The sequence below is a fragment of the Rosa chinensis genome, chromosome 1, assembly GCF_002994745.2.
Source record: "Rosa chinensis cultivar Old Blush chromosome 1, RchiOBHm-V2, whole genome shotgun sequence".
Classification (NCBI taxonomy): Eukaryota; Viridiplantae; Streptophyta; class Magnoliopsida; order Rosales; family Rosaceae; genus Rosa; species Rosa chinensis.
Genome location: NC_037088.1, coordinates 16,683,034 through 16,696,546, shown reverse-complemented (window position 1 = coordinate 16,696,546; position 13,513 = coordinate 16,683,034). Strand labels below are relative to the sequence as shown.

The following is a 13,513-nucleotide window of genomic DNA, read 5'->3' as shown; positions in this document are numbered from 1 at the left end:
TGACCCTTCTCAAATTTTCATTCTAACTTTTGATTGGTCAACCATTCCATATAGATAGATATTATATACTTTAATGACCCTCCTAAGAAATGAAAAGTATGCTTCTTCGGCTAATCAGTTTCATCTTTGACCTAATTAAATACATTAATTATTTTCCTTTTTTACTATTTGATGCTTTCCTCTTTCAATTTCTATTAATGCAAATGGAATCACAATTAATATTCTCCAATAAATCAATCTAATTGTCAAACAAATCAGTATCATTCGTCATGTAATTTATCAAGGTATAAGGTAATTATGTAAAGATTTCATTACATGAGCAATTGTGTTAGTAAACGATTTTTTTTTCTTCAATGTAATAACTTGATTATATTTTGACCCTCCTTGCTAGATGAAATTTCTAGCTACGCCACTGCAGCTAGGCCCTTAACACAGTTAATAGGACTTTGTTTTGAAGTTGGGGAAAACTTCAGGAAGCATGAAGTTAACAATGATGCAATCAAAGTAATTGAGAATCACAATTAAGATCTAAGTCAACAAGGTCCAATCTCTGATAACAACAGATTAACAGCAACCAAAAGGCCATACATAGTAAAGACATTAATTTATAAAGAAACTCACATAGCATGGCTAGAAAATTTGAAACCAAAAATAGGTAGTCACCAGTGATGAAGTTACTGAACAATTTTTGTCAGTAACTGATCTAATCATGTTGAACTTTGAGAGACGCCTTCTGATGTTAATTATTGTGCTTCAGTATCTAACTATTCTAAAAATCAACGCATAGTGATCAATTGCAGCAAAACTGTGGCTAATTAAAGTTTAGCTCTTTATATGCATTCATTTTTCAATCTACATTGTTTAGCTCTCCTTAACCGAATTGTTAAGGTATAATAGTTTTTGATTCTTTGCTTGGTCTGTACAGATAGCGAAAGACGGGGTTTTGGTTATTTGCTAGACTTGCAAAAGGTTTGTAATAAATTTCCAAAGTAAATTCATTTCGAAACTCTATTTCGTTTCAATTTGTGTTATGACGAAGATTCTATATCCTAATAATTACCTTTTGCCCTCTAATATAATAATGCTATCCTTACTAATTCTTCAAACATCCTGCAGGAGTGCACAGAAAACTCCATCCATTCAGAACAACACTACATTTAAGCATGCATCACCCTAATAGCTATCTCAGCAGCTGAGCAGCATACTTCAATTCAATTTATACATTGTAATACCAATAAAAACATAATTTCAATCTTTATATAAAAATTCTGGTATCTAATTTAAAGGAGTTCCACGTACGACGAACTCATTCGTAACCATAAATTTCTCAGCAAAGCGCGGGCATATTTTCTAGTCTAAATGTGTTGAATACATATATACTTTTTTTTTATCAATGAATAACTTCATTAAAGAACGAAGATTACAATGATATTGGGTACAAAGAGCTCTAAAGAAGACTCTCCCCACTTTAGACTTCACAATTGAAGTCCATACTGACACACTGATGGAGCTAAACTGGCCCCGACTCCAAACACAAAAAAGGTTGAATTAACTGCAAAGCTTCCTTTGCAAGGTGATGTGCAACCATGTTACAATCACGCTTCACAAAGTGCCAATTATAACCAGAAAACGATAAAACTAACTGCTTAAATGATATATGTGTTGAATACATATATACTTGAACTAACAATTTTAAAACAAATTATCCGTTTGTTTAACTATTTGGATGACCAAGTAATATCTGATGTGTTTAAACACAAATAATCTTCCGATTGATTTGGGTCATGACACAATATTTTACAGCAAGAGACTGGAATTTACAGCTAGAGTAACCCACTCGATCTGCGGGCCATTTTTAGGTAACTGTTGGTGGGTTGTTTTCTCTATTATTCTGCGTCTTGTTTTCATGTTTTGGGTCCTGAACGCCTTAACTCTTTTACTTTACTACAACTTAGAATAATTTACTAAGGATTTGCCACTCAATTCTTTGCTGAATACCCTTGTCATGAATTCCGAAAACTTAAACTCTTTGTAGAGAGCTGGCTTCTCCGGAGAGACCAACTCTGGCAGCGGACCAAACAACCCCTCTCTATTGCTCGGGTTCAAAAACACGGCTACTGAGACACGAGGCTCGTGGTGTGGATTCGCCAACACCCGGTGATCCACGCTTTTGTATTCCTCATTTGAAATAATCTGAATATAAATTTCAAGCTCTCTTAGTAAATTCAAGAATAAAACCCGAACGAAAATGATAATCTTATTTTAGTTTTACCTGAAGTAAATCACCAACATTAATCACAAGAGCACCGGGGATAGGTTTCACATCCACCCAAGCCCCATCGTGCTTAACCTGCAACCCACCAATATGATCTTGAAGCAGGATGGTCAACACTCCCGGGTCACTATGTGAAGTAAGCCCAACTGTTAGATCAGGCTGTGGGCAGGGCGGGTAGTAGTGGCCCAACATCACCCTTCCTTTCAGACACGTCATGTCCTTCAGCTTCTCCGTGCGCAACCCCAGTCCTTCACTCATCAACCCCAGCAAGTCCTCTCCCAACCGTTGGATCTCTCGGTTCCATGCAACAATTTCGTCCCTACAAACCTCCGGAACATCGGCGACCGCCAGCACAGGGCCGAGCCTCACCTGAAGCGTGTCGCGCCAGCTGGCAGCTTTGGCCTTGTACAGGTCGACGTTGGAGAGATATGACACACCTAGGCCCCTCCCTCTACGGTAGAATTGCGCTTTAACCTCCGTCGGCTGCTCATGGAAGACCTTGATGGCGGCGATCGTACGGTCCATTACCACCGAAGGTATGCCATGGTTGGTGATCTGGAAGAAACCAAAGTTGCGGCACAAGGCGCTGACTTGGTCGACTATGGCAAAGCGGCGATCAGAGTGGAGGTCGGAGAGGTCGATGGTGGGGATTGGTTGGGCGTCGGGTCGGGTCTTGGACTGCAACTGTTGTAATGTTTCGGGCGGGTGGATAAAGATTTGAGGGATGGAGGAGAGACCCGAGTCGACCAGGCCTTTGACTCCAAGCTTGGAGTCGTCGAATTGCTTCACTTCTTCAGCTCTATCATAACCCTGTTCGCCAATATTTGCCACCATTTCCTTTCTGTTAAATTGTGACTATTTTTCAGTTTTCTGGTATCTTGTTCGTTTTTAGGTACCTTGAGCTAGCCAAGAGGAGTTGAGTGATTTATAAGGAAAGTTTTTCTAATGACGTGTTTGGCCTAAACCTTAAATGATTCAAACAACACTGTAGCTAGAGGCTGATATAATTGCTGATTAAAACATGTTAGTTGCCCAAAATCTAGCTAGCATGGACCATGCCAGGAAATTCTGAGCCATTTAGTTAGGAGCCAGAAGTAGGTTGTAGGATGGAGTTTGGCATGGTAAGGTCATAGAGGTCGATAGGGGCCTGTAGTAGGGACCAGAGCAAGGAAAGAATAAAAAACAAATAAATTCAAAACATACTTTTTCATTCATACCTTGAAAATGGGGAAAGGCTAAAATTTAAATATGCTGAAAGATTCCTATAATGCTTATCCTATCAGCTAGCTGGCAAAAGCTAGCAAAAGTTGCCGTTACAAAAAGATGAGGATGAATTCTACTTTTAACTTTAGGTGACAAAAGGTGGGTGACCGTATCAATCCTACCCCCTCAAGAGTAGGCCTGTCCTTAGGTCCTGAAGTGTGGAAAGCGGTTCATCAGAGAGTGGGCTTCCTCCCACGTCGCGTCCTTAGCTGGCAGTCCTGTCCATTGCACAAGCCACTTAGTGATTAATTTGTTCCTCTTCTTCTCAATGGTCATGTCAAGGACTTTCAAAGGGGTCCAATTGATTGAGCCATCATCTCCAAAGGGAGGCAGAGTGGTGGAGACCTGGGTATGATCACCGATCTTCTTTTTGAGGAGCGAGACATGGAAGGTGGGGTGGAGTTTGCACTGAGGTGGCAGTAGGAGTCTATAGGCAACCTCGCTGACTTTGGCCGTAATCTGAAAGGGACCATAGTATCGTGGAGCTAGTTTCTGTGAAGGCCTGTGAATGAGCGTTTTCTGGCAATAGAGGTGGAGTTTGAGATAGACCCAGTCTCCCACTACAAAGGTTCGTTCAGTCCTATTCTTATCAGCCAGTTGGTTCATCCTATTCTGGGCAGTCAACATGTGTTGTCGGAGCTTAGAAAGAAGCTCATCACGGGTCTGCAAGGCTATGTCTACAGCGTGTACTGCTGTGGAGCCCGGTAGGTAACTGTTGACCATTGGCGGTGGTGTTCCATAGACTGCTTGAAATGGAGTGGTTTGAATTGTGGAGTGGAAATTAAGAGGTGTTATACCACCATTCTGCCTAGTGGAGTAGATTGGACCAGGATTTGGGTTTGTCAACCACAAAGCATCTGAGGTAATGTTCAATGGAACGGTTTACAACCTCAGTTTGGCCATCTGATTGAGGGTGGTAGGCCGAGCTCCTGCACAATTTCATCCCTTGAAGTTTGAATAAGGTTTCCCAGAAATGGCTTGTGAAGATAGGGTCTCTATCGCTGACTATGGAACGAGGTAAACCATGAAGACGGTAGATCTCTTTGGTGAAGGCTTCCGCGATAATCAGAGTAGTGTATGGGTGTGTCACAGCAACAAAGTGCCCATATTTGGATAGCCGATCGACCACCACCATGATTGCATTCTTACCATCTGAAAGAGGGAGGCCATCGATGAAATCCATTGATATGTCAACCCATGTATGTTCCAACACCGGCAAGGGTTTGAGTAAGCCTGGGGGTTTGAGAGTCTCATAGTTCTATCGTTGACAAATATCACAAGCTGCTACAAACCTCTTTACATCACGGTGCATGCCCGACCAAGCAAAGTTGAGGCCCAAACGCAAGAATGTACGCAGGTAACCACTATGGCTAACCTCTAATGATGAATGAAATTCGGTGATGACTTTGTAGCACCACTCTGATGAAGCCGGTATGAAGATTCGATCTTTGTAATGAAGGCGGCCATTAGACATTGAGAAGCCCTTCTTGTGCGGTTGACCAGCTTGGATGGCTTGGATAATAGACTGGGTTGCTGGATCTTTGTTATAGGCAATATCTATAGCTTTGATGTTGTCAAAGATTAGGCTCGAGACGGCCTGGATGGCGTGGAATTCCTCTCAGCGAGACAAGGCGTCGGGTACAGTATTAAGGTTGCCTCTCTGTATTGTATCCCATTTATGCTGAGAGGGGGTTGTAATCCTTTGGTCCAGGAGATGTTTGAGAATCTGATGATCGGTTATGATCGTGAAAGGGCGGCCCAAGATGTAATGGCACCATTTCCCCATAGCAGATAATATAGCAAACATCTCCTTGTCGTAAACTGACATGGATTGGTGTTGAGGTGACAAGGCCTTGCTGAGAAATGCCACTGGGTGGCGTTGCTGAGATAGTACTGCTCCTATTCCAACCCCACTGGCATCAGTTTCAATTGTGAACTCTTCCTCAAAGTTTAGGAGCGCCAACACAGGAGCGGATGTAACAGCCAATTTGAGTTGGATAAAAGCTGCATCTGCCTGGGGTGTCCAAATGAAGTTGTCTTTTTTCAAGAGGTCTGTCAAAGGCTTTGCAATGAGCCCATAATGCTTGATGAATCGACGGTAGTAACCAGTGAGACCGAGAACGCCTCTTAAGGTTTTCAAGGAAGTGGGCTTAGGCCACTGTGATACACCTTGTAACTTCTCTGGATCCATTGTAATACCATTAGCGTAAATTATATGTCCCAAAAAATGAACAGTAGGCATGGCAAAAGAACATTTTTCCAACTTTACCTTTAACTCATTGCTGCGCAAAACTTCCAATACTTCTCTTAGATGAACTATATGGGTATCCATATCCTTACTATACACAAGAATATCATCAAAGAACACAAGGACAAACTTACGCAAAAAAGGGCAAAAAATGTCATTCATAAGAGATTGAAATGTAGAAGGTGCATTAGAGAGGCCGAATGGTATTACCATAAATTCATAATGTCCCTCGTGAGTCTGGAATGAAGTTTTTGGGATGTCATCGACATGCATTTGGATTTGGTGGTATCCAGAATGAAGATCAAGCTTGGAAAAGCATGTAGCACCATGTAATTCGTCGATGAGCTCATCCACTGTAGGGATAGGAAAGTGATCCTTGACCGTTACGGCATTCAAAGAGCGGTAATCAACACAAAACCGCCAAGTTCCCTCTCACTTTTTGACCAACAAAACAGGGGAAGAGAATGGGCTAGTGCTGGGCCGTATCAATCCCCAGGCCAACATGTCACGAATCTGGGCCTCAATTTCATTCTTTTGTGAGTGGGCGTAACGGTATGGGCGGACGTTGACTGGGCTAGTGTGAGGGAGTAAAGGGATATGGTGGTCTATGGCTCGCGCTGGGGGAAGACCCTTGGGCTCATTGAACAAATCACCGAAATGGAGGAGAAGTGAGTCCAGGTTGTGGTTGCGCACAGAGGGTGGAGTAGTTGGTCTAGGGTCCAGATGTTCAGCTGGAATAAGACCCAGTAAAGACTCGTCGTCCACAAAACGATGCTTAGAGCTGATTCCTCTGAGAACATGCTTCTTGCCATTTAAGCAAACACCATGGTTTTATATAAAAAGTGCCAGCCAATATAACCCAGTGTGTCGAGCCATTGGGCTCCTAGAACCAAGTCATAGCCCTCTACAGCCAGGAGAAGGAACGAAGAGGTGAAGGAGTAGTCCTGGATTTGCACGGTGATGTTGTGTGCAATCCCAGTAGGTGAAACCACATGGCCGGAGGCAGAGGTGAAAAGCGGCCCAATGTGGGGTTCCACAGGTATACTGAGGCGTTTCACAATTGCAGGGTTTAAGAAATTTGTAGCAGCTCCGCTATCCACAAACACTTGGATGGGTATGTTTTCGATGACACCGTGTAACCGCATCATCTCACCAATTTGATTGCTCGTAATGGCATTGAGAGGGTAAGGGGGATCCGGCTCCGAGTTGTCCTCCAAGGAGGAGGGACAGTCATAAAACTCCGTTGGGTCCTCGGTCTGGGTTGGACGTTCAAGGATCACCAAAAATGGGTTTTTACAAACATGGTTTCTAGAGTACTGACTGTCACAGTTGAAACAAAGACCTTTGGCTCGGCGTTTGCGTTGCTCAGCTGTGGAAAGAATCCGGGTCATGGTGCCTTGTAGTGGTTGTGGGGTGGGAGGTGTATATATGGCTGGAGCTAGGGAGGGACTGTTGTTGGACAGGTTGGGTTGGTGGTCTTGGTGGGAATGGTCTGGTGGGTGGTGCGAAGCGTTGCAAGCGGCTCTGCCGGAGTTCTGTAAGTTTGGTTTCGAAACTCCTTGCTAACCGCTGAGCCTCTGCAAGGGTGGACGGAGAGTGAGCCATCACATCATGCTTGATTTCCATCCGGAGACTGCCACAGAAAATGGGTAAGAGTTGTGCATCGGTCCAATCAGTTGCTCTGCAAGAAAGTTTGGTGATAAAATCGTCAACAGAGGCTATTTGTTGCAAGTGGGAGAGGGAGGCCTTGAAGTCAGTGTTGTTGCCTGAGCCAAAGTGCTCAAGGAGAGCCTAAACAAAGGAATCCCAAGTGGGATATGGGTGGCGTTGCTCATAAGCATTCATCCAAATGGATAGGTCTAGACCGAAATGGGTGGCCACGGTTTGAATTCGCTCGTGTAAGGGAACATGATTGGCACGCAAGTACCTCTCGGCCATGGCGAGCCAGCCCACCACATCGTCGCCATGGAATCGGGGAAGCTCAAGCTTAAGGGGTTTGTATATGGGTAACTCGGAGTGACCAAAGTTGGGGGGGAGGAGAGGAACGAGGGAGGAAGTAGGGGAAAGGGGAGCTGTGATGTGGGGGTGGAGAGAAATTCTCAGAAAAGATGGACGATGTAGTAACTGTGGAATGAAGGGGTGAGGAGAGCATCGGTAGGGTGGAGGAGGGCTGGGAAGTGAGTGGTGGTGGTGGATTAGACATACCCAAGCCAGACCAAGCTGATGTAGGGCCTGGAATGGTGCCAAAGGTGAGCTGAAGGGGGTGAGTGGTGGTAGCAGAAGAGGCTGGTGGGGTGTGAGTGGTGGTAGCAGAGGAGAGTGGGGGTGGTTGCATAAGAAGGAAGCTATCGAAAAAGGCCTGTTGGAAGGAAGCCATCTGAGCAGCAAGATGGTTTTGAAAGGAGGCCTGATTGGCTTGTAAGGAGGCGACTGTGGTGAGAATGGAATCAGTTTGAAGTTGGAGCTGGGTTACAGAGGTTTGGAGGTCGATGGGAGGGTTGCTAGAGCCGGCTGCGGAAGTGATGGGTGGCACCGACAATATAGCCACCGTCGTCGAGGACATTGGTTGAGACGGTGTGCTATTTTGCAGGCCACGAAGAGTCATGGTCCTGATACCAAATAGTAGGACCAGAGCAAGGAAAGAATAAAAAACAAAGAAATTCAAAACATACTTTTTCATTCATACCTTGAAAATGGGGAAAGGCTACAATTTAAATATGCTGAAAGATTCCTACAATGCTTATCCTATCAGCTAGCTGGCAAAAGTTGCCATTACAAAAAGATGAGGATGAATTCTACTTTTGACTTTAGGTGACAAAAGGTGGGTGACCGTATCAGCCTGCAATTGCTGTAATGTTTGGCCTAGACCCTGAATGCATGATTCAAACAACACTTTAGAAGTGGATAGAATTGCCGAATGAGACTTGAAACATGTCAGTTGCCCAAACTCTAGCTAGCATGGACTATGCCAGGAAATTCTGAGCCATTTAGTTAGCTAAACGTTATTCTGGGCCACTCTCGTCCTGCTTATTGTTATTTCATTGATGATGAGATACTTTTGATGCTACTCTGAATCGATCGTTAATTATAATCACTTGGGGCATTTATGTGTTCTCTAAAGTCTAAACTTTAGGCCAACTGCTCCAAATTTTGACTCTTCGCACATTTCTTGTGAGGCAGTTGCTTATTCTTAGGGGGAAATTATTAGGTGGTCCCGGATTATAGTACACGTGGTGGGTCTAGATTGATGTTGTTGGCCCATACGATTTGTGTTTGTTTCTTATTGATCTTTTAATTTAACTTAATTTTTATTTTTTCACCCCTCTGCATGGTCCCATAAAATTTGAGTGATGTTATTGGCTTGGATCACCACATGGTAGTGCCACGTGTAGTCCAGGACCACCTAATAATTCCCCATTATTAGGAGCTTTTGCCGACTGATAGGTTGTACTATGGAGTTTGGTGAGGGCGATGCTCATAATGGAACATTGTGAGACTCACGTAGCTCTCGATAGATGCTTGTTGATGGTCATTCTTGTTCATTACCAATCAAGTCCTTTTATGTACCTAGAGATAGTTGTGTACTCGATAAGGGTGATCCTGTAGGAAAATATAGGAAAGGATCGTTGTGATTGGCGTCGTCAGACTGTTGATCACAATGGTATGGTGTCTTTAATCTAGACACAACAAGGGAAATCAAATTACTGAATTGTAGTGACAATGCAAAGGGCTGAGGTTCTATTTATAGACCTCAGCCATTGTACCTCTTGAGTGAACAGGGGTAACTAATTAATAGTTATACCCCTTCATTATAATTATCAGTATTCATGTACCCTTTCAGGATACGTGAATTTCCTTGTTCAAGTGTGTCTTGATGTACCAGTGTTATGGTATATCTCCTCACACATAGCATACTCATTGTGAAGCCACTTAATCACATGATCATATTCTAACATCTCCCACTTGATCATGATGATTCAAGTTTCTAAAGGCTTCTAGGTTCTGGATGTTTTTACTAAGTGTTGCTTGTTTCATCGCAAACACCTTAAACTATCCATCCTAATTTACTTTGGATATCCATTCTGAGTATCATATATTTGATTACCCGGGACTTTCCAAACGTCAGATAATGATTTCATTTACCACGTGTGCACACTTCTGAATCATTTTCCATCTGACCACAACTTATCTCATTTAATAAGTTGGCACCATTCTCATATATTAGGAATTTTAACCATCCACACCTAATATCAATAGTGACTTTAAAAATCCGCGCTAACCCGAATATTATACAAATTCATTCATGTTGCCTCAAAGTGGATTTTACAGACAAGAAGATTTGTTATAATTTCGTTTCTTGATTAGTGCCCTCTATCTTATTTTCGACCAATTTTAATCAGATAGAGTCGTATCAATTGTCACTTTAGGCGTCCCTAAAATACTACAATGATGCTTACCAGCATGCTTGATCACATCTAGATGACTTTAAACCCATTTTACACACATGCTCTCTGAATTTTTCCAGTTAACCCTTTGGTCATAGGATCAGCCACCATCTGTTCAGAGGGTATGTAGTCGACCTTTACTTCACCTCTTTCAACTATATCTTGTATATAATGATATTTTACGTCAATATGTTTTCCTTTGGAACTATTTGCTCCACTTTTAATCAGGTAGATGGCGGACTTATTATCACAAAACACATCAACAGCCTTTTTAGGTATATCTATATTCATATAATCTATGAAACGTTTGGCCCATACTGCAGTACTTACCAATGTGCTACAAGAAATATATTATGCCTCCATAGTTGATTTTGCAACACATTTCTGTTTCTTACTTAGCCAAGAAACAGCCGCTCCACCAAATAAAATGATGTTACCGCTCGTAGACTTTCTGTCATTCAAGTCTCCAGCAAAATCTGCATCACTATAACAAATCAAATTTAAATCACTTATTCCAAAACAAAGTTTCATATCTTGAGTGCCTTTCAGATATCTCATAATTCTTTTAACGGCTTGCCAATGTTCTTTGCCAGGATTAGATTGATATCTGCTAACTAATCCAACAGCATGACAAATGTCTGGTCTAGTACTCGTCATTGCATACATCAAGCTACCCACAGCTTGAGCATATGGAACATTTTTCATATAATTTATTTCTTCTTCTTGTGTAGGACACATCTCCTTTGTAAGAATCGTTCCCTTACTAATGGGTGTATTAACTGGGTTGCATTCTATCATATTGAATCTTTTAAAGATCTTATCCAAATAGTTCTCTTGGTCCAAGTAGAGTAGTTTGGAATTTCTATCTCTAGTGATTTTTATTCCCAAGACATAGGAAGCTTCTCCCATATCTTTCATCTCAAACTTGGAACCTAAATATGATTTTGTTTTAGTGATCATATCCATGCAATTTCCAGCAAGCAAGATATCATCTACATACAGAGACAAGAGACAAAACTTGTCTTGGCACTTCCAAGTATATACACAGTGATCTAGTCTGTTCATTTGATAACCTATCTCAAGGATAGCTTGGTGGAACTTTAAATACCATTGTCTAGATGACTGTTTAAGTCCATACAATGATTTCTTTAATTTATAGACTTTGTTTTCATCTCCATTTACATGAAATCCTTCCGGTTGAACCATATAGATGTCTTCCTTTAAATCTCCATTAAGAAAAGCTGTTTTGACATCTAGTTGGTGGATTTCTAAATCCATTCTTGCAATAATTGCCATGAGTATTCTAATTGATTGAAACTTTGCAACCGGAGAATATGTATCGACAAAATCTATGCCAGGTTTTTGCGTATAACCTTTGGCCACTAAACGGGCTTTGTATCTATCTAGAGTACCATCAGCTTTAAACTTTTTCCGAAGTATCCATTTGCAACCAATGGGCTTCCTTCCAATAGGTAGATCAACTAGTTCCCAAACTTCATTTTTCTTGATGGAATCTATTTCTTCATTCATGGCTTCTTGCCATTGTTGTGAATCAGATCCATCCATTGCTTCTTTAAATGTTCTTGGGTCTCCCACTAATTTATCTAACTCTTCAAGATTGAAAACATAATGATCCTTCAATCTTTTAGATGGTTCCCTTTTTCTTTTTCGTCTCCCACTGTTTTGTGCATTGCTATCAGGATCAAATGACATAACATCAATATTATTTTGATCATCTATATCCATGTCATTGTTATGATCACCAATATCTATATCTATATCTCCCACTTGATCATGAACAATGGCATGATCACCAAGTTGGTCATGATCAAAGTCATCCTGATTCATTTCTAGATCAGATTCTTGAATTTGTGTAATCACATCAGTAGTTTCTATAAAAACAGCATCTCAGCTTTCTATCAACCCTTTATCCTGGTGATAAAAACGATAACCTATACTATTTTCCGGATATCCAATGAATTTACATTCCAAAATCTTAGAATTTAACTTATCTCGAAGTGGTTTTGGAATCAAAACATGTGCCTTGCAACCCCAAACTTTTAAGTTTGACAAGTCTGGTTTTCTTCCATGCCATAATTCATATGGTGTTAATGGTTTAGCCTTTGTATTTACTCTATTTAGTATGTATGAAGCAGTGGATAGCGCTTCCCCCCAAAAATGAAGAGGCAAGTCTGCATTGGACATCATTGATCTTGTCATCTCCATTAGGGTTCTATTTCTTCTTTCTGCAATGCCATTTTGTTGTGGTGTATATGGCATGGTATAATTGTGTCTTATGCCATGTTCTTTGCAGAATTCATCAAAGGCTTCATATTCACCACCTCTATCACTATTAAGAGATTTTATGGGTCTTCCTAATTGAGTTTCTACTTCTTTCTTAAATTCCTTGAATTTTTCCAAGGCATCCGATTTTTGTTTCAAGAAGTAGACATACCCATAACGAGAATAATCATCGATGAAAGTAATAAAGTATTCCATTCCTCTATGAGTCTTAGTTCTCATAGGTCCACATAAATCCGAATGTACAACATCAAGTAGATCAGAAGATTGCCAATGTTTAGAAAATGATTTTCTAGACATTTTTCCTTTGATACATGATTCACATATTTCAAAATCATTCAAATTTACTTGAGGTAACATTCCAATTTTGCTCATTCTGAGCAATTTATTTTTGTTTATGTGTCCTAATCTCAAATGCCATAATAAAGTTGTATTTGAAGTAGAGACAAAAATATACTCGGAAGAAATATTTTTATTACTAATAATAATAATTGTGTACATATCATCGATTCTAGTACCCTTGAGTACTATTCGACCTTCCTTACCAATAGTGACTACACCATTTTTGAATCTCACTTCAAAACCCTTCTTTTCAAGCATAGCAACAGAAATAAGATTTCTTCTAATGGTGGGTGCATACAAGACATTTTTGAGAATCACATTTGTGCCATTACACGGAAGTTTGCAATCTCCTTCTCCGAGAACATCTATGTAAGTATTGTTTCCCATGTATAGACGATGATCTCCTTGTGCCTTTTCGTTGATGTTGATGAAAAAGGATTTGTCCTTGCAAACATGTCTTGTAGCTCCGGAGTCGACACACCATTGTTCTTCACATTCTGCTATGAGTGCTTTAGAGACTGTCAAAATTAATTCCTTAGGCTTGTCATTTGTCCTTTGACGTCTGGGACATTTTGATCTAATGTGACCAATTTCCCCACAGAAGTAACACCCATATTTTTTGCTTTTGAACTTGAAATT

The 13,513-nt window shown here is 41.1% G+C and overlaps 1 protein-coding gene and 1 long non-coding RNA gene across 2 annotated transcripts; one reads left to right on the top strand and one right to left on the bottom strand.

The window, feature by feature from the left end:
• The first annotated feature begins 939 nt into the window (after positions 1-939).
• LOC112187076 lies at positions 940-1,288 on the top strand. Its single transcript, XR_002930972.2, has 2 exons — positions 940-969; positions 1,117-1,288. It is a non-coding gene; the product is annotated as an uncharacterized LOC112187076 (long non-coding RNA).
• A 638-nt stretch (positions 1,289-1,926) lies between these two features.
• On the bottom strand, positions 1,927-3,109 carry LOC112202388 (1-aminocyclopropane-1-carboxylate oxidase homolog 4). The gene is made up of 2 exons (XM_024343389.2): positions 2,273-3,109; positions 1,927-2,193 (listed from the first exon to the last, which is right to left on the bottom strand). Exons 1-2 carry the CDS (start codon positions 3,107-3,109, stop codon positions 1,945-1,947), a joined length of 1,086 nt encoding a protein of 361 aa, XP_024199157.1. The 3' UTR covers positions 1,927-1,944.
• Between the last annotated feature and the right edge of the window lie 10,404 nt (positions 3,110-13,513).